Source organism: Neodiprion virginianus, chromosome 7 (genome assembly GCF_021901495.1).
Source record: "Neodiprion virginianus isolate iyNeoVirg1 chromosome 7, iyNeoVirg1.1, whole genome shotgun sequence".
Classification (NCBI taxonomy): domain Eukaryota; kingdom Metazoa; phylum Arthropoda; class Insecta; order Hymenoptera; family Diprionidae; genus Neodiprion; species Neodiprion virginianus.
Window position 1 is genome coordinate 22,789 of NC_060883.1, and position 18,189 is coordinate 40,977.

An 18,189-nucleotide genomic window follows, 5' to 3' on the forward strand; every position below is an offset into this window, starting at 1 on the left:
AAATCATTTATGTGAATGTGTGCGTGCGTATATGAGAAAGTACAATCAGGGGTTTTCACTACACCCATTCGTATGAGTGGTTAATCTCTCAGGAAGTCGGAGCGGGCGACGTATATGTGCATGCATATATCGATTGTACACATACGATACTAGTGACATTCTAATTAATGTTCACATTTTCTATGCGAAAAAACAGCACATTTCGAATTCTTCTTGTGCATTGCGTCCTTTTCAATCGAAGGAAACTGTCAATAACCTATCTTAAACCAGCGTAACCTCAAACACGCGTTGGTATGATAATTCACTTTCGGCCCCGATCGGCCCGAGGAACCTGACGAGCAAATGAAAATTTGAACTTGTTTCGATTCGATCAGCCAATAAAATCAAATTGATGGAAATAGCCATACCGTAAAAAAAGAGAAGAAAAAATAGGAAACAATTATTGGGTGCTTGCGCACCTGACGTATGCTCTTTAACAGTTTCCTCAGAATTTCACAGTATTGTCAACCCGACGGTCAATTACACAGGATTAGAAAACAAGAGAAGTAGAAATTCATATTTTATAACTTATGCAAACGTGAATTTCATTGTGCCGAAGATACGAGAAGAGCAAAGTCCGAGATAGCAAGGCTGAGATGGATTATTTGAAAGACGTTGACGGGACTCGTACATAAACTTAGAAGCACGAGATTTCACAGAGTTTTGTCACCTAAGGCATGCATGACCTTGAATTCATTAATGAATTTTTATATTCAAATGTAATAGAAATCTAGAGAAGACCTTCAGCCAGATTAACTATGGGATATTTATTTTGGATTTGGGGATCTCTTATGCACGTGGCCATCCTCTGGGGCGTTTTGGATGTCAATTTTCATTCACCCGTGCTGAAAGGTCTACCGCCAATACAATTGCCTTCGGCTCCGCCGGCAAAGAGATTGGTATTATTTGTAGCCGACGGGCTGAGATTCCGTACCTTTATCGAGGACCCACCGCCATACCTGATGTAATTATATTCACAGTTTACCCTTCCTTCTCTGTTCAATTCTTCCACAAGTTTACAGCAACTATTCAGAGATGTGCATGGGTATATTACTAAAGAAAATGGAATGCGGTGAAATAAGTAAATAAACAAGAGAAACCACAGTAGGATAATGACTGAACGAGGTACATGGGGAGTTTCGAGGACCAGAATGCCAACAGAATCTCGACCTGGGCACGTGGCGCTCGCTGCTGGTTTGTATGAGGATCCTAGTGCACTCTTTAAGGGTTGGAAAGAGAACCCTGTGGACTTTGATTCTGTGTTTAATCGGAGCCACCAAACATGGGCTTGGGGTAGCCCCGACATCATACCTATGTTTGTCAAAGGTTAGCAGCATATCGGATATATACTAGTTTCTACTCTGACCTGAAACCCTGAAGTTTCTTTTGACTGGCAGGAAGTGGAGATAAAGTGCAGGGGAAAAGCTATCCTGCCAACTGGCAGGATTTTGATGGAAATTCGGAAGGCATAATTCGTTTAGATTCATGGGTATTTAAAGAGGTTTACCAATGGTTAACGGATAACGAACCAGAGACTAAATATTTGGATCGCATCATCTTATTTCTCCATCTTCTTGGTTGTGATACAGCTGGCCATGCAAATAAACCATATTCCAGGTAATGATCCATCCCATCTAAAATAACATGATTCCTTGTATTTAATACGATTACTACATTGGAACTCCATCAATGTGTTAAACGCAATTTATATTATGCAGGGTCGTCCTCACATTTGTATTCGTGGAATACTTTTCGAGCTCATGTTTCAGGATCAGTAGAGTACTATAGAGTCATAATCAGAACGATTGTTTATTTGAAACAATATAGTACAGCTGTGCCTCTGTCTGACCTGTGAACCTGCGTGTAATATTTTAGGGAGTATCGTGGATGTGTGACTTATGTCGATCGGGAGATTGAGAGACTTGTTCGGACGGTCGAAGAGCACTATGGTGACAATCGCACGGCGTATGTTTTTACATCTGATCATGGAATGACAGACTGGGGTTCTCACGGAAGCGGTTCTCTGGACGAGACCGAAACCCCTCTAGTTGTCTGGGGTTCCGGTGTAAATTCACTCAAGAAACAAGTAGACGTGGAACAGGCAGACATCGCGCCATTAATATCATCTCTACTAGGAATTCCAATTCCGGTCAACAACGAGGTTGATCTTTATCTTATTAATATTATGTGCGCGAGGGGAATGAGATATTTTTCATTACCCTTGTGCACTGTTGATGAGTTCTTGCGATCTGATGTAAGAAAATCGTGCAAGTGTTGGTAGTTAGAAACTAAAAGAGAAAGTACTTTGAGGACCGATGTTCTTGCGATCTGGTGTACGAAGAAAATGCAAGTGGTGCAAGTTAGGTATCAAAAGAGAGAGCACTTTGAGGACCAATGTTCAATTTCTTCCATAGGGTGTTTTACCCATGAAGTATCTGAGAGATGAGAATGCAGCGTATACAGCGGGTGCTTTAATAGCCAATCTCAAACAACTGAAACACCAGGTGAGGGGAAACCGAGTGCTCAGTCACGGATCCGATAGCGAGCCACACCTAAGGGAAACAAGTCTTTCTCAGGGAATTCACCGAGCCGAGTATCTCTTGACAGCTGGCAAGACAATGGAAGCGATAAACGAAGGAAAAGGACTAATGTCGCTTGCCAAGGAATCTCTTGTTTATTTTCGCGAGTATCACAGAGGTCGGCTCATGTTTTATTTGACAATTTCATGGCTGGGATGGATCATGCTGCTCTTTCTCAAAATCACTAACATCTCGCTCGATGAGAATCGCCCAAAATTGGTATTACTCTGGGATGTCCTGTTCGTGTGCACCTCAATCCTTCTCTTTATTGTGCACAGAGGTAAGCGGCCCTAGTTACTTGACTGCCGAATTTTTTACAGCACTTTTGCAGCGGACAAGTTTGTCAAATAATCGAAAGTTTTAGGTACAAGTGGATGGCGTTTGCAAGGGTATGCATTATTGGCACTGCTTTCTTCATGGCTTGCCACTCGAAGTTTCAGCGCTAACCCTTGTCCATCGTTCCGTGGCGGATGGTATTGGATAGGTTGTACGATTTCTTTGACGTCGATTATGTCCTTTGGATTAACGATGAGGTGGATATTCGGAGCAGCGACTCTGTGTATGTGCGCGATACAGGGTGTTCTCTTCAAGGACGCGGATCGTTTTCTTCCCTGGACAACAATCGTTTTGGCCGCCTTTCCGCTACTACCGACCGTAGGCCCCGACACACAGACACATCTCGTGTAAGAATCTGTCAGACAATTCCCTTTGCTTGATCTTTGTCCTGTCTGATAGTCATAGAAAGATGAGCAAGAATTTTACCTTATCCACTTTGAGCATTAAATGGTAATGTAATGTTTCAAGTATTACATTACGTACCGACTTATGGTATATGACGCACGTGACCATGTGTCATGAAAGTAATGCAAGTATTTCTTCAACAGCTTGCTGGCCTTGGTTATTGGAGGAATGACAGTGATTACCGCCGACGATCGTCACATGAATATTTCTCTGAAGGCCGTGGAAGGTGTAAGACTTACAACAACAGCCTTAATATCTTCGGGACTCGTGGATGGTCGAAGCCTCTTGTCCTGGCTAATATTAATCTCTACGCCGTTGTGCATATGCGCTTATCCGGTTGAAGTCAAGGGTAGAATATTTGGAGTAAGTTTGGCATTTTTACCAACCCTTGCCTTACTCTCCGTATCGTATGAGCCACTCTTTCTTATCGCGTTGACGGGTCATCTTCTTTGTTGGCCTATGACTACTGACAAACGTTGTAAAATGTGGGGATTCAAGAAGAAGGAAACCATCAGCGTGAAAGACTTTTTGGTGGCTGGATTTTTTGTATCCTTTTACCTGCTGTATGAGGTGCGAGTAAAATTTAAAGTTGCTTCAAGCTTTGTACACATCATTGGTAATCTTATTTTCAGCTCAAGCACTATCTGCACCTATCAGATTGTGCATGCAAGATATGTCGGAACTTTAGATACTCTTTTTTCTTACATGTTATGTTATTATTCATTCGGACTCAGATGCTGTACGTGCTACTGGGGTTCTTTGGTACTGGAAACATAGCAAGCATTAGTTCGTTCGACCCAACATGGACAAGACATTTTCTTACAGTATTCTCGCCATTCACCATGTGTACTCTGATCGTCCTGAAGACCAGCATTCCACTATTGGTTGTTGGGTGTGGTATCAGGACCCTTGCACCGTCGAACCTTTTCATGACGACAATCCTCCTTGCCGATTGTCTAACACTGCAAGTCATGCATACGGTTACACCCCGAGGTAGCTGGATGGACATTGGTAGTGCGATTAGCAGATTTGTAATCGCAATGACGTTACCTTGTCTGATGCTACTTCTTTATCATATTTCGCGTCTCCTGATGACGTATAGTGTGTGGAAAATCGACCATTCTCAGATTAAGCAACATGTATAGGATTCATAATGTCATGTTACAGTACAGTATGCAGTACATACAAGTGCACCAACCAAAGTATTATTGTATTGATAATATAATATTAGAGATACGTATTTCAGTACAACCTGCGTTATTTTTTAGCTAGTTTTAAATTACGCACAAGCTCGAACCACATCGGTCTTAAACCCCTGCACTGTTGTTGTTGCATGAAATTCAGTAATTCTTCGTGGTGAAAAAGGGGATTTTACACAACTGTATAAAATTACGTATGATGTATGTATGTACTACCGGCCGGAGTAGTGTCGCGCACAGGTGTGTGAGACTGTGAATCGGGAGGAATTGAGTTCAAATCCCCAGCACGACTATGAGGACCCGCGCGAAAACTCTTAACAATTGTCAGTCGGGGGCTGAGTCAGCAAGCTGAGGTTTGAACTCGGCCCAGCTACATCTGGGTAAGGTATTCTGCAGTTTTCCTTGTTTTTTATGCATTCGCGCGGATTTCTATTGAACATCCTAAGCCAGGCTGCGGGCGCCCAATCACTTTCACAAATCTATTGCCTCTCTTGCCCTGCACAAGCCGAATGGCGTACGGGGACATACCGGGTGTATGCATACAGTTTTGGCCAATTATAATGTAGCACACGTAATGGTGGGCAAAGTGATATAAATGATCACATTCATTTTATAATTCAGATAGAGTTCGTATATAATGTGAAAGTATTGAATCACTTGAATGACATACATACGGTAGACACATGAACAATTTTGGAATATGATTAGGGGATACGTTGACGAGACAGGTTTCAATTAGAACTTGAATTCCTTGTACTTCTTGGATGCTTTGGTCTCCTGATTCTGCTGACGTTTTCTCTTGCTCTGCAACAATAACGTATTAGGTGTGAGCTTTGAGTCACTTGAAAGTAACGTATGCACCGCGACTGAGTATACTTGGCGATTATCTTTAAAAGGGTACGCTTATTTGTGTTGGTTACACAACACGTGCAATTGGCTTATAACTGGAAGGACAGCACTGGCAACGCAAATTATCGTAATAGATCGAATAAATAATCTCCCGGTACAGTAAAATGACAATAATTTGTGATTTACAATAATTTCTAATAAAAATTCAGAATATCACCTTTTGCCTTTGTACATGATCTTGAAGCATATCGGACAAGTCCTCGCGTCGCAGGTGAGCCTGGCGCGATCTCATCGTCTCTTCGTAACGTGAAGCCATTGCCTCTGAATCAAGGTCCAGCTCGCTTGGATCAAGCGCCAATTCAACAGCTGCGTCCCTGTCACCTTTACCTTCGGCAGATGTACTACCGCCGACACCCGCTGTTCCTAGACCACCTCCGCCGGCACCCGATGCGCTTGTTCCAACTGCCCCAGATCTACGAGCAGCTGCGATGACGGAGGGGGGTGCCTGACCTCCGACTGCACCAGTCATATCGTACACATGGGTACTTCCCATCATGCTTGCCCCAAGTCCCTCTGCGCGACGCTCCTGCAAAACTTGGTATAGCGCAGGCGTGTCCCCGCCCTCCATTTCGCTCTCAATCTTCTTCTTTCTGAGCTCAATGGTTTCGGGTGTTTCTAACCCCGCCGGAATTGACGCAATACCGCTCGGTGTGACTAAGCCTTCGGCACCGGGTGTAACCAAGCCACTTGCATCTCCGGCATCGCCCTCTTTTCCTTCAATCCCGTCACCTTCGTTACCGTCCTCGGCGTCGTCCTCGTCTTCGTCCTCACCCGACGACTCTGATTCCGGCTCACCCCACATACCGCGATCAACTTCTTCGTCCATCGCATCGACCCCTGGCGCCCTGGCAACACCGAATACGTCTCCGTACAACGGGCGGCCCGTCTCGTCGACGGGTGGCTTACCCCATCCGCCAGCGTGATAACCGAATGCGCATCCCTCGGGTATAGGCGCGTTCAGACCAGGAATCTTGAGGTTTGGATAACTCGGCGGAGGGCCATAACGTTGCATAGCGATCAACCAAGGTGGCGGTACCTTATGACAGTTCGGACCAACCGGCATTCCCAGAGCTGTTCGTAACTCGTCGGATAATTCACCGGGCTTCTTTTCCTTCAGTCTCGTTTCGAATTCCTTACCTTCGTAGTAGAGATCGCCGTGTATAGTCATACGGGGCTTTGTCTGCCACTTGAAAAATGCGTCATGAAGTTTCTGGTAGTCAATGTCTATTTTGCCAAGTTTTGGCCTTGCCCGTTCTCGCATTTTCGCCTTTAAGGTGCGTGTGTCATCCCGTTCCTGAAGGCTCGCTCGCATTTCCGTAATACCGGTACGCTTGATAAAATCAGGCAAATCGAAAGGAGGCTTTTCGATGCCTCGTTTACCCTGTAGGTACTTGCGCTTGAAGCACCAGTGTCTTGGCACAGGTACCGTATTTCGATGAGCTTTTAGCTGCACCAAAAGTTTGGGGTCCCGCGCTGTGACGTCGTGCATCTCTACAACATCTGGACGCCCGACGAGTTGCTTCAGTTCAGCCACACTCAGGCGCGTTAGCCTCTTCAGTTTGCGTTTAGAAAGACGCGGTGTGCCTCCTTCTCCGATGCCCTGGCCTCCGCCCTGCTGATTATGCTGATTCTGCTGGGATGGGTCGTCGTCAAAGTCGTCAATAGGCGGGATTTTGCTAAGTGGACCCGCTGCCAATGTGTTTGTCAATGGTGGATACTGGCCAATGGGCTCAATCTTATCACTTGTTGCATTTTGGCCTATGCCCGTGCCACCGCGAACATCAGGTTCCGTCAGCTTGAACGCGTCAAAAACTCTGGCAAATTGACGATACATTGGTTCCAAGTCATTGATACTCGGGATCTCTTGGATGTACTCAATCTGCGGGTCGTCAATGTTTCTGACCTTGACATCAGGCGTCCTGGTCTCGTTTACATCCTCATTCTTCTCATCGCTGCTCTTCTTCTTCCGTTTCTTTTTCTTTTTGCGGTTCTTGGTTCCCCTCACATCCTGTCTAACCCGTGGTGCGTCTGGTTCCGGAAGTAAGTCCTCCAAGAGAATCGAGTCTGGTAGTAAGTTGTCGCGTAAGTCAGAAGCTGGGTTAGATGGATGTGATGTTTGAAACATTGCATGGCCGTGAGCGCTGTTATCGTGGTCATCGTTCAGATCACCGCCCAGCTCCTTGACTCTCTCAGTTTTCAATGCAAGCGCCTGTTCCAAAGCAACAGGAAGCTTGGTCGTGCTCACTATGTCGGATACACCATTTCTTCCTTCTTTGCACAGGTCCTCATTGTCGCCATCACGCTCCTCTTCGGCCTTATTACCATGCTCCTCTGGAGTTCCAGAGAGCTGCATCTCGATCGGAGGTGCAATCTTTAAATTGAGAAGACTGGGCAACGACGCTTGTGGTATTTCAACGGCAACCGACGGCATTCCCACGGTAGTCAATTTTGGTATAGTCGGGTGTGAATGATGGACAGAAGACGGAACGCTTGCTAGCTGTTTCTGAATCTCTTGCTGTTCCATTTGCCTTAACTGACGAGGATCCAGTATTATTTGCTGTCCCTGTGCCTGAAATATATAGTTTCACTCTTGATTTAATGTCTCAGAAACACAAAACCAGGAATTTTGTACGAAAAAAAAACACGAAGTACACAAGTAGATAAACCGATTTTAATATCATGTAAATTATACTTATGTCGCTGATCTTTTGCCAATTAACCCTAATCAAGATTGAGTGGTAACAAGAGAGTCTTCAACATTGAAGTCAAAAGACAAGGTGGAAAGACCTCGAACAGAAGCCCTGTGAAAGTGCGAGAGCGGGGAAGAAAGAAGAAGCACAGTGAAGGGACATTACATGTCGTTGCGGATCGCTGAAACTGGTTTCTTAACCAATCTATGATTGAACTCATAACTGTAGGCTTTAGTCACTGGTTTGGCCTAGCTACTAGCAGCAGTTTCAAGTCAGTCTAGATTTACGGAAATGCAGTATGTTGAAACAGTCAGTGTCTACATCTCTTCACGAGGTGCGAACCAAGGAATAGGATAACAAATAGAATGCTACGTCTCTTCCGTTGATTGAAGATTGCTAAATACAGCCAGTCACAGGTATTGATTTGGAGCAAGCAAACAGTCACCTTGGGCACAGAGGTAATGCCATCACTAGCCTACATTTATTGTCTCTCTTAGGGGTTTTACAATATTGATCAAGCTATTATCGACAGGAAATTTCTATACCCAACCTTCCCTCGAAAACTCTCACTTAGTCGCACCGAGCATCAAAATCCGATTTATCTGGCTGGCTATATCAGCAACCTTCGGTCAACGGTAGATAATACGTTATTATTGACAGACTCGACACTAGAATTTTTCACCACTTCATATAAAGACATTACGACATTACTGTAAGAAGCGATGTATGGTGGATGAAAAGTTATTATTGAGTTAATTTCATAAGGATTACTAACCTCATTCCCAAGTGCTCCATCCATTTTATACGTGTATGCGTACCCTTAAACGTACTATGTACACCTCTGCCCACAGCAAAGTCGCCACCTACATTCGTCGAACCTCTCTGCTTCTGAATTACGGTCAATTTCGCAGTATTTCTCGTAAAATTCAACCAAAATTTCAGTGCAAAACCAGTCCTATCCTAGTAAAGTAATAATCGTCGCTTATTCGAGTTACTCGTAACACCAACTATTCACGCTGTCATTTGTATGCCTAACACTCCTAACCTCTACATACGAAATCCTATGCCTTCTTCGTTCTTCCTCTTCTTCTTTCCTGAACGGCTATTCGCCAGTCCGATGACATGTGCCAATGCCTTCCTCGTTTGCCGAATAATCTTCAAAAAATTGCCTCATCTACACCTCTCGAAGTCGTGCTGTAGCGTCGGTAACACTGCTGCTGACACAAGGGCACGTTACACGGAGGGTTGCAGAGATGAATTCGTCATGTTAGGCGTTGACTGATGATATATTGCTCAGTCAACATGTTGGGTGTCCAAAGCTTCTAGATCGCAACGACTCTGGTGGTCATAACAGGGATTGAATAAATCTTCCTTCACCAAAGACTACACACCCCCCACCCCAAAAAAGTGCCGGAGTTTCCAGACCTGCGTCTACAGATCATGATCCAAACAGACAAATGAAGCCGAATAGCACAAATTTAAATCTACCCCGTTCCGTTCATTCATATGGGATTCCGGCGATCCGTACGTACCTACGTGAGACGGCACCATGATTGCATCTACTGTGCTTACATTCTGCGATCGGATCTAGTAACTAAATTCTAGAATTATCGGGGAGTGGCTAACCGACGTCACATACGCATACGGTCCAATCTGCGGGCTCACGAGGCACCAATCAAATCACAAGATTACACTCACCTTGTGACAAACTGGTCGCAACAGTTAAGTTGAAACCGCTGCGCCGCCCTACCGGGCTGAAACCGTAGCTTTGAGATTGCTCAAAACTGTCAATTCAAAATTCAAATCAATCAAGTAGGAAACTGTTGAATACGATCGTTTAAAAGTACATAAAAACAGAAATTGCGTTGTTTCTTGCTCTGCATAGTATAGAGTAACGAATAAAGCAATAATCAAGACAAAACCTATTTTACATCGCACTAAACTCTAACCTGACATTTGCGTCAGGTGGACCGCACGCGCTTGCGGCGTCCGTTTTTACAGGGTAGGTATGCGGTGTGCAATGGTAATAAATATCAGTATTCAGTGATCGTGTGCGTTGCCCGGCGCACAGGGTCGCTAAGGGGGCGGGACCGCTGTTGTTTGTAAATAAAAAGTTTTCCGTATTTCGCGACAGCGCTACCCTGACGACTTAGCTACTCGAGCCATGAATTCTGTCCTACAGAAGATTTTTTTACCTTATAAATGTATAAAGCATATTATAGAATTACGAATTGAGCGAGTATGATTCTTGCTGGGTCGGACCATTTTCTGACGGGTGAGTCCACTGTTGTCTTGCTTTTCACCAGATTCGTACACAGTCGTTTCCACATTTCCTGGAACGCTCGCTAACCCAATCAACTACCCACAATTCTTGGTCCTTGTTACTGTTTCAAAAATTTACCGTAGTGAATGGACTGATATCAGCATGCTCAATTATAATGTAACATGCACACGCAGATATGTAACTTTCAGTTTTACCGTCATACAAGCAATGTAATCAGCTATACATGCATTACAACTGTAATTCTCATTGCCTTTGCAGTATCGGTCGAGACAGCGGCGTTTCTCGGTGCTGTCGCAGGATTCGGGGCTCTCCTGCTGGTTCTCTTCCTTTACTTGTCACGGAAATGGTGTTTCACATCTTCCCCACCTGCTACTTACTTTGGTGGCGTGTGCGTACCTTTTTGCCAGTCTAATAACAGCTCGTCATCCCAACTCAGCACGAATCTTGGTAACTCAAACAATTTAGCAACCATTGAAATGGATTTTCTATGATTTTCTCTTGCGCTGCGCACATCTCCGATTGTCTCAATTATTGAGTCTGATTGTTGAGCAGTAAATAAAAAAAATGTATTACCAATGCAAAGTATTACAGAAAGGAAAAACTATTCCCATCATTTAATAGGCAATAGAATGATTGAGATGTCAAAAGTTATTACTGAAATTAAAATAGTATTACTTCCACACCTGTACTGCAACTCAATTTTGACCCAGGCAAAACATTGGATTTTCATTCGGATGTGGAGACAAGTTCAGAATCTGAGGAGGAAGCATTGCGTCAGCCTAATTTTGGATCTCATCTCTCACGTGACAGCCTTGCCATAACAGCAGATGGTCCCGGGGCAACAGGCAAGTCAAGTTCTAACTTGTCTAATAATTGCTGTTTCTATAAAAACCTGTTCATCCTTTGCATGTACAAAGTGTACACAGAAATTGAATCAGTCACTTTTTATTATATTTGACACGATATTCATTCCTTAAAAAATAACGCAGATGTTGGAAAGGTATTGAGCTGCGGTGGTACAGAAGAGAAATCACTTCTGGATCGGCAACAGGTATGCCCAATATTCGGTTGACATTATATCCTACACTACATTGGGTAAAACAGTTCCGCGAGAATCATGCGTCGGAATTTGTCTCGCACTTCCATTTTTTTCTAGCACATCGTCAAAATATTGGAACAAGGTTGGAAATCATGCACAGAAATTTACACACCGTAATATCGGTGAGAATGAGTCATTAACCGACATATTGTGAATTATAATCAAATTTCTTAGTGTGTAGTTGAAGTGGGTACCCCCAATGTGATTGGAACCGAAGAAATGGACATTAAAGATAAAAGGGAAGAGGAAAATAAAGCAGACCTGCAGCAATGTTTGAATCATCACAAGGAATCTCCTGTACCGATTCAAGCGGAGGAAATTCACAGCTTGGAGGTGGCGTTGATATACGACGCGCCGATGCGTGAAATGACGGTCTGTTCGCCATATAAAGACACTCATTAGTAACGGCACTGACAATTATCCGATAATCAGAAAATAGATATACAAAGTCAGATTGCCTCATGGGATCATATTGGTTTAAAGGTAATGTGGCATTGTTTGTTGCAGGTTCAAGTGCTGCAAGGACGGAATTATCCGAATATGATAGGTGGTAGTCAGGTTCGTTTGGTTTTGTTGCCATCTAAGAAACAGAGACGCAAAACAAGAGTCCGTCAAGGGACTACGCCGCAATACATGGAAAGCTTTCTGCTACATCGTGTTAATCCTGAAGACGTGAATGGGATGGGTGTCAGGCTGAGGGTGTACTGGTGGACTGGGCGTATACGGAGGGAGAGATTGCTTGGAGAGGCAAGGGTTTCTTTTGACCAAATAAATCTGCAATTGGAAACCACACTGTGGCTACCCTTGCAACGCCCACCCCAATCTTTATCCACGGTAAAAATTTACTTTTATCTGATGTTTATACCACATTACTCATGTGATATGACAAAGCTGGCTATGTATGTACATACCCACGTACGTACATGTACAATATAGCTGACTATCGGCAAGGGGATGGAAACTCGAAAGAAACCCTTCAGTAGAAATGCTAATTTTGCATTACATTGCAGACAAGTAATTATTGGATAAATGAAACAGTATGAAAAAAAAAATATATATTTTTACAATCGTAAATAGGTTCAGGATTGGGGAACAAGTGGTAGCTTGACCCGCAGCGATTCCATGGGTTCGCAACAATCTGTTCGATCGTACATTACCCCGCCCTTGGTACCGCTTTACGGTAACGGAATGAGAGGTGGAAGCATAGCGGAGATCTTACTTGGTCTCGCCTACAACGGGACGACTGGACGATTATCTGTGGAAATAATCAAGGGGTCGCATTTTCGAGGGGGCGGCGGCAATGACGCTAGACCGCCGGACACTTATGTCAAACTGGCTCTGGTGGACAGCAACGCTTGTGAATTGGGTCGATCGAAAACCGGTATTAAACGGGCGCAACCCAATCCACTTTACAAGGAAACATTTGTATTTCAGGTAGTTATTTTGTGCCTGCCTCAAAAGCTCAACAGTTCATAGCATTCACTGCCTATATGAAATGCATTTCAGTAAATCGCTGTTCCATATTCAAATACATTCGCCCACAGGTTGCCTTGTTTCAATTGGGGGACGTAACTCTCTTTTTATCCGTCTACAATCGTCGCAGAGGCGGCATGGGACGAAAGGGACGTGAGATGATAGGTTGGCTTTGCCTGGGACTAAACAGCTCGGGACCGGAAGAATTGCAACACTGGAACGACATGCGAATTGCTCGTCAAGCAACATTCAATGCTCAAGTACAGCGATGGCACGCCTTGTTACGACCTTGAGCAAAATCACGAATTCTAGGGATCATAGGTATACGACGATTCGGGCCGTATTGTTTCTCACATCAAATAGTAATTATACACTGCCGTGTGCCGGTTCTTTTTTTTTTTTTTTTTTTCTTTAGGCAGGCGACTGACGGACGACTACAAAGTCGATGCAGGAATAATGCTATAATACTAATGACTTAAACTCGTGTACACGTTTGAGAGCCTAATTTTCGTATTATACACTTGCACACGGAAGACACAAAATAATGGTAGTCTCAGTTGGTTCCTGATTCCATCTTGGATGTATACCGTTGGTAATTTTTATGACATTCTACCTACAACTACTCTATGAATTCTACTTACAGAAAGTTACACATTCCAAAATTCCAAGCCATTGATAGCTACGGCGTGTGCTCGGCTGTTTCTATTTATTTGTGCCTCCTAGTCACTCAGATAGTACACCACGTATTTAAAGATCACTATTTAAGCAATCTAAATGTTGTACATTAATTTGTTATTAAGGATTGTTTTATACCGCTATGCTGCTTGAAATTTCGTCTATTTCGAAAATTATATGTGAAATAATGTAAAATTTTTATTCGTAACCTGCTGCATTCAATGTGTCCGATAATCAAAGATACGTGCTAGGGTGTTCGTTAAGGTCATTTTTGATTGTCGAGCGGCTCACTCCCCAAACCGATTCCAAATAATTTAAAAATAATTCCCTCATCTTTTACAGGATTTTCATAGCAACTCTAACCCGTACCTGCAAGAGGTTTGATTTCCCCATTTAACCTTTTCAGGGGCACATCAAATCTACCAAACGGATGTCGATAAAACTTGGTATAGGGTGATTTCATTGGTCACTGATAACGAATTTTAACTCAAAATTTAAAAATTCAAAATGGTGGATCCAATATGGCTCATCGAATGACTTTTAGTACTTTGGTCCGCCATGGTGGAATTTTGATATTTTGATTACAGATTCGTAATCAGTGACCCCAGAAACCCTCCTATACAAAAATTTTTTCGAAATCTGTTCGGTAGATTCAATGTAGGTGATAGGGGGATAGCCCCGAACAGTCGCAAAAACGACATAGTTATGATGTATATATGTCGTTTTTGCAAATGTCCAGGCCTGCCCCTGAAAGGGTTAGATGGGGAACTCCACCCTCTTGCGAGCAAGGGATAAAGTTGAGATGAAAATCTGAAATAATTAGGTAATCATTTGTGAATTATTTTAAGCGAATTTGGGGGTCGACCTGGTGGAAAATAAAAAATGACCTTTTTAAGAACCACCCTATTACACGCATACGCTATCTGTAATATTTGCAAGAAGTAGCTATTTTATTCACAGTACCGGATACAAATTTACGCCAGGTCATTGAAAGAAAAAGAAAAAATCAGTTACATCATGTGGAAGATCTTCTATGCGAAATTTAACCTGATAAGTTTTGACACATTAGTAACTCACTTGTACGATAAACACTATAAATACTAAGCAGATAGCACTGGTATAGCTGATACAAGATTTCAGATTTAACGATGTTACGAGCGTTTCTGGAACATAGAGGTCGCGGTAGAGCAGATGATATTGTAACATCTGGACGTATGCAAAAAAATTGCACTTTGTCTAATACCTGTCAAGAGATTCTGTAGCTTGCATGTATTTTTAACCAATGAAATCTAATCAATTGTCTACTGCACAAAATATCATATATATTACCTTATCAGTTTTATGAGGTGTCGCAATGAATTGAATCGTTGTTCAAATCGCGTTTTATAAAAGTTTACTCCAGATTGATTATTACATCGAAAATGGCAATGCCACAACATCGATGAGAATAAGGAAATTGGCAATTGTTAATATTTCCGTAGGCTTGTAATAAAAGAAATGATCAAACCGCATATTTTTCTATTAGTTCTTGTTTTTTTCGCGCAAGCAATGCTTCCTGTATGTCCGCCTGTGATGGTATATTCCTCTGAGATGTCGGTTCCACCTCATCGTCTTTGGCATTTAATTTGTTGTTGCTCTTAACATCCTGCCATTCCTTTTGCACCTTTTCCCTAGCTTCCTTCTCCGCTCGTTGTTCCAGTGGTAGCAGAATACCGTCATCGTCATCCCTATACCCATAATAATCTGCATCGATGTCCTTCATCAGCTCGGCACGTGTTTTCCTTGGTGGGGGTGGTGGCTCCTGTTCAAATAACTCGCGAACCCCGGGGAGTTCCTTAGCCGCGCCAAAATACTTATATCCGCGATTGCCAGGCACCTACGGAAATCATTCACATATTTCATAACGTGCCAAAAAAACAAATTGTTTCTACACAATAGCAATGCCCACTGAGCTAAAAATAATTTGAGCGCAATTCGATTTGATCAGTAAAAATTAATCGGTTAGTCGAATGTTTCATATTTTTTTTAAACGGAACATACGTAACCGAAGTTGTGTAAATTTCATTATGTAGTCTTGATGGCAGAAAAGTTTTTTCGTTAGTTTAGAGTTTCAGTTAAAAATATTCACTTATCTTTCACTTGTGATATAAAATAGATAGCCACGGTTGGTAAGTAAGACAATGATAGTATCTAACACTTTAATCATATGAATTGATATTGTATTGTATCATTCATGGGAGTAAAGAAGAAAATTCAGTCATGTAGGAAAATAATTGAATCGGTCGCTTAATCGAGTTTTGAAAAATATCGATTACACTCGATTAATTGCGAAAAAATAATAGATTCAAAACGAAAATTGATTATTGTTAGTGCACTTTTATACCACAGTGCTTACCTCCCGACCTTCGTGGTCCAACATCCGCGGACCAACTCGCGAATAATCCGGACCTCCGAGTTCTTTAATTTGTGCCTCCCAGTGTCGCTTCTCTCGCAGCAATTTATTGATCTCATCATTCAAATCCCTTATACGAAATTCACCGAGGCCGGCATTTTGAATTTGAGCCACTTTCTTAGCAACCTCCCTAATGATTTGCATCCGCCATTTCTCAGCCTTGCGCAAATCTCTACATTCCGAGGCGAGGTAAGGTCTTCTTTCTTGCTCTTTTCTGATACCTTCGCCACTTTGAGCCGCTCGCCATCTTGCGAGGGTTGTCCTGAAGAAGAAACAGGTTTAGCCAGGTAGGATTTTAAAATGTAAAATCATACAAATGTGCAAATAAGAAGAACAATCATTGTCAGCGAATTTTTTACTTACATAGCCTTCTCCGCATTTCGTGCCTGTAAGAAAGTAATGGATAGCGTGTATTCATACGTCAATAACGGACATATTATTTCAATGAAAGTGTTACGAACCATATCGATGGAGAGCAAGCGGAGGGATTCAGACGATCTACTTATTCAATGAAATCGACGTCGTTCAGCACATCGGCCCATATCATAACACGATGCGATCCGTACGTAGCATATTTGCCAAAGCGACGTTATCAACAACGCGATAGTGGATCGCTGGACAGGTTAGGTCAGAATCACCACTAGCGACAATTGTCGATAGGAGGCGTTAACGATAGCGATAATCGTCACTAGAGAGTTACGGAATCCCGCTACAGGCCCGGTTAAGGTTTCTTGTGGGGTATTTGTTACGTTCCGTGTTGTGTGAAACATTAATGCAGATCGGACCGATGCACGATGCACTAAAAAACTAACTCCGAAACGACTCGGAACAACAAATCAGATCGACGAAAGTCGAACAAGATCCAAAACTAAAGTTAACGGCGACGACGACGGTGGTCGACGGCCAGTGATATTCGGTTGACGGGTATAAACACGGTCTTACATACAGGGTCTGGAAACTCTGGTGGTGGGGGTATGTCCTCTTATTGAAGCACCGGCCGTTTCGCCTAGTGACCACGACTGTCGCTGCGATAGAGGGATTGAGGCTGTGCGAGAGAGATGGAAACAGTTTGGTGACTGTCCGTGGTTTTGAAACCTTTTTCCGTATCTCTCACACAGCCTGAATCCCTCGATAGCAGCGACACTCGTCGTCACTAGGCGAAACGGCCGGTGCTTCAATAAGAGGACACCTCCACCATTTTTTGAACGAGTTTCCAGCATAGGTTTCCAGACCTGTATATAAGACCGTGGGTATAAACCACGGAGTAGAATACTCCGTGGTATACACACAAACTGAATATAGGAATGCTGGACGTGAAAAGGAACACGCGGATCCTGGACCGCCGAGGTTGGTTCGCACGTCCCACGGCCCGCGCATCATCGCGCATGTAATAAGACGCGCGCGCGCACACACGGAAGATTGCCCCCCCCCCCACTGCCAAAAGAGGCGAACCAAGTGGACCCGCCGGGAGAAGGTAATTTCATTGCCTGTGCTTATGAGAGGAGAAAAATTGGAAAACTATGGAACAATTATCGACAGCGGTACGAGTACCAGCGTGTAGATAAATACGAAATCAGCTTTACGGGTAAGAAGATACCAAGAAGCTCGAAGACACCTCACACATGTGCAAACACCGCCGTGGATTCACTGTGTCGACGATCCTTGTCTTCGCGTGCGGATGAATAACAAGGAGTGTTGAGATATATTCCCGTGTTGATGGTGTCTCGTTGAAGTCGCAGTGCGTTGCAACGACACGCCGGTGCCCAAGGCGTACCGTAACACATTTTCCAGGAGCACATCATCTCGCACAGTGTGGGGTTTTCTACTCGCGCTTACGGACACGCTGTGCAACGACAGCACGCACGCACACGCACACACACACACGCGCGCGCGCGCGCTCACACAGGTCAGAATCGCGTGTTGTACATGACCGCTGTGCCAGAAGAAAATAAACAGCTACATACCGCGGCGGGTGAACGAGAGAGTACGCACGAACAGGCAAGTGCGGCTGATCGTGAGACGTCGTCGGCGGAAGGCCGGCCGCGAGAG

The 18,189-nt window shown here is 43.6% G+C and overlaps 4 protein-coding genes across 8 annotated transcripts; 2 read left to right on the plus strand and 2 right to left on the minus strand.

Moving 5' to 3' along the window:
• The first annotated feature begins 35 nt into the window (after positions 1 to 35).
• On the plus strand, positions 36 to 4,607 carry LOC124309184 (GPI ethanolamine phosphate transferase 1). Of its 3 annotated transcripts, XM_046772554.1 has the most exons (9): positions 36 to 291; positions 766 to 1,003; positions 1,145 to 1,365; positions 1,437 to 1,656; positions 1,915 to 2,200; positions 2,454 to 2,898; positions 2,977 to 3,301; positions 3,503 to 3,929; positions 4,094 to 4,607. In XM_046772554.1, exons 2-9 carry the CDS (start codon positions 798 to 800, stop codon positions 4,502 to 4,504), a joined length of 2,541 nt encoding a protein of 846 aa, XP_046628510.1. In that variant the 5' UTR covers positions 36 to 291; positions 766 to 797; the 3' UTR covers positions 4,505 to 4,607. The 3 variants fall into 3 exon arrangements, with proteins under 3 accessions (XP_046628510.1, XP_046628511.1, XP_046628512.1); XM_046772555.1 differs by having other exon boundaries at positions 40 to 1,003; positions 2,983 to 3,301; XM_046772556.1 differs by having other exon boundaries at positions 42 to 1,003; positions 3,503 to 3,905.
• On the minus strand, positions 4,094 to 9,342 carry LOC124309185 (splicing factor 3B subunit 2). Of its 2 annotated transcripts, XM_046772557.1 has the most exons (4): positions 9,213 to 9,342; positions 8,933 to 9,117; positions 5,625 to 8,036; positions 4,094 to 5,362 (listed from the first exon to the last, which is right to left on the minus strand). In XM_046772557.1, the coding sequence occupies exons 2-4, from the start codon at positions 8,954 to 8,956 to the stop codon at positions 5,294 to 5,296; spliced, it is 2,505 nt and encodes an 834-aa protein (XP_046628513.1). In that variant the 5' UTR covers positions 8,957 to 9,117; positions 9,213 to 9,342; the 3' UTR covers positions 4,094 to 5,293. The 2 variants fall into 2 exon arrangements, with proteins under 2 accessions (XP_046628513.1, XP_046628515.1); XM_046772559.1 differs by lacking the exon at positions 9,213 to 9,342 and having other exon boundaries at positions 8,933 to 9,126.
• An 850-nt stretch (positions 9,343 to 10,192) lies between these two features.
• LOC124309188 (synaptotagmin-14) lies at positions 10,193 to 14,898 on the plus strand. 2 transcript variants are annotated; one of them, XM_046772563.1, is made up of 8 exons: positions 10,193 to 10,432; positions 10,700 to 10,888; positions 11,152 to 11,286; positions 11,431 to 11,492; positions 11,715 to 11,912; positions 12,048 to 12,374; positions 12,618 to 12,974; positions 13,085 to 14,898. In XM_046772563.1, the coding sequence occupies exons 1-8, from the start codon at positions 10,399 to 10,401 to the stop codon at positions 13,304 to 13,306; spliced, it is 1,524 nt and encodes a 507-aa protein (XP_046628519.1). In that variant the 5' UTR covers positions 10,193 to 10,398; the 3' UTR covers positions 13,307 to 14,898. The 2 variants fall into 2 exon arrangements, with proteins under 2 accessions (XP_046628519.1, XP_046628520.1); XM_046772564.1 differs by lacking the exon at positions 10,700 to 10,888.
• A 157-nt stretch (positions 14,899 to 15,055) lies between these two features.
• On the minus strand, positions 15,056 to 17,500 carry LOC124309199 (pre-mRNA-splicing factor ISY1 homolog). The gene is made up of 4 exons (XM_046772589.1): positions 16,602 to 17,500; positions 16,504 to 16,526; positions 16,084 to 16,402; positions 15,056 to 15,564 (listed from the first exon to the last, which is right to left on the minus strand). The coding sequence occupies exons 1-4, from the start codon at positions 16,602 to 16,604 to the stop codon at positions 15,190 to 15,192; spliced, it is 720 nt and encodes a 239-aa protein (XP_046628545.1). The 5' UTR covers positions 16,605 to 17,500; the 3' UTR covers positions 15,056 to 15,189.
• Positions 17,501 to 18,189: the final 689 nt, after the last annotated feature.

What these genes read in the sequence shown, in the direction of transcription:
- LOC124309184 (XM_046772554.1), top strand. Translation starts at nt 798, where the DNA reads ATGGGATATTTATTTTGGATTTGGGGATCTCTTATGCACGTGGCCATC. An exon ending in GCAAATAAACCATATTCCAG is followed by an intron (nt 1,657 to 1,914) that starts GTAATGATCCAT and finishes GTAATATTTTAG; the next exon opens with GGAGTATCGTGGATGTGTGA. An exon ending in CAATTCCGGTCAACAACGAG is followed by an intron (nt 2,201 to 2,453) that starts GTTGATCTTTAT and finishes TTTCTTCCATAG; the next exon opens with GGTGTTTTACCCATGAAGTA.
- LOC124309185 (XM_046772557.1), bottom strand. Translation starts at nt 8,956, where the DNA reads ATGGATGGAGCACTTGGGAATGAG. An exon ending in ATGGAGCACTTGGGAATGAG is followed by an intron (nt 8,037 to 8,932) that starts GTTAGTAATCCT and finishes TATATATTTCAG; the next exon opens with GCACAGGGACAGCAAATAAT. An exon ending in ATCATGTACAAAGGCAAAAG is followed by an intron (nt 5,363 to 5,624) that starts GTGATATTCTGA and finishes TTATTGTTGCAG; the next exon opens with AGCAAGAGAAAACGTCAGCA.
- LOC124309188 (XM_046772563.1), top strand. Translation starts at nt 10,399, where the DNA reads ATGATTCTTGCTGGGTCGGACCATTTTCTGACGG. An exon ending in CGCCGATGCGTGAAATGACG is followed by an intron (nt 11,913 to 12,047) that starts GTCTGTTCGCCA and finishes TGTTTGTTGCAG; the next exon opens with GTTCAAGTGCTGCAAGGACG. An exon ending in AGGAAACATTTGTATTTCAG is followed by an intron (nt 12,975 to 13,084) that starts GTAGTTATTTTG and finishes ATTCGCCCACAG; the next exon opens with GTTGCCTTGTTTCAATTGGG.
- LOC124309199 (XM_046772589.1), bottom strand. An exon ending in CGAAATGCGGAGAAGGCTAT is followed by an intron (nt 16,403 to 16,503) that starts GTAAGTAAAAAA and finishes TTTCTTCTTCAG; the next exon opens with GACAACCCTCGCAAGATGGC. An exon ending in TGGACCACGAAGGTCGGGAG is followed by an intron (nt 15,565 to 16,083) that starts GTAAGCACTGTG and finishes TGATTTCCGTAG; the next exon opens with GTGCCTGGCAATCGCGGATA.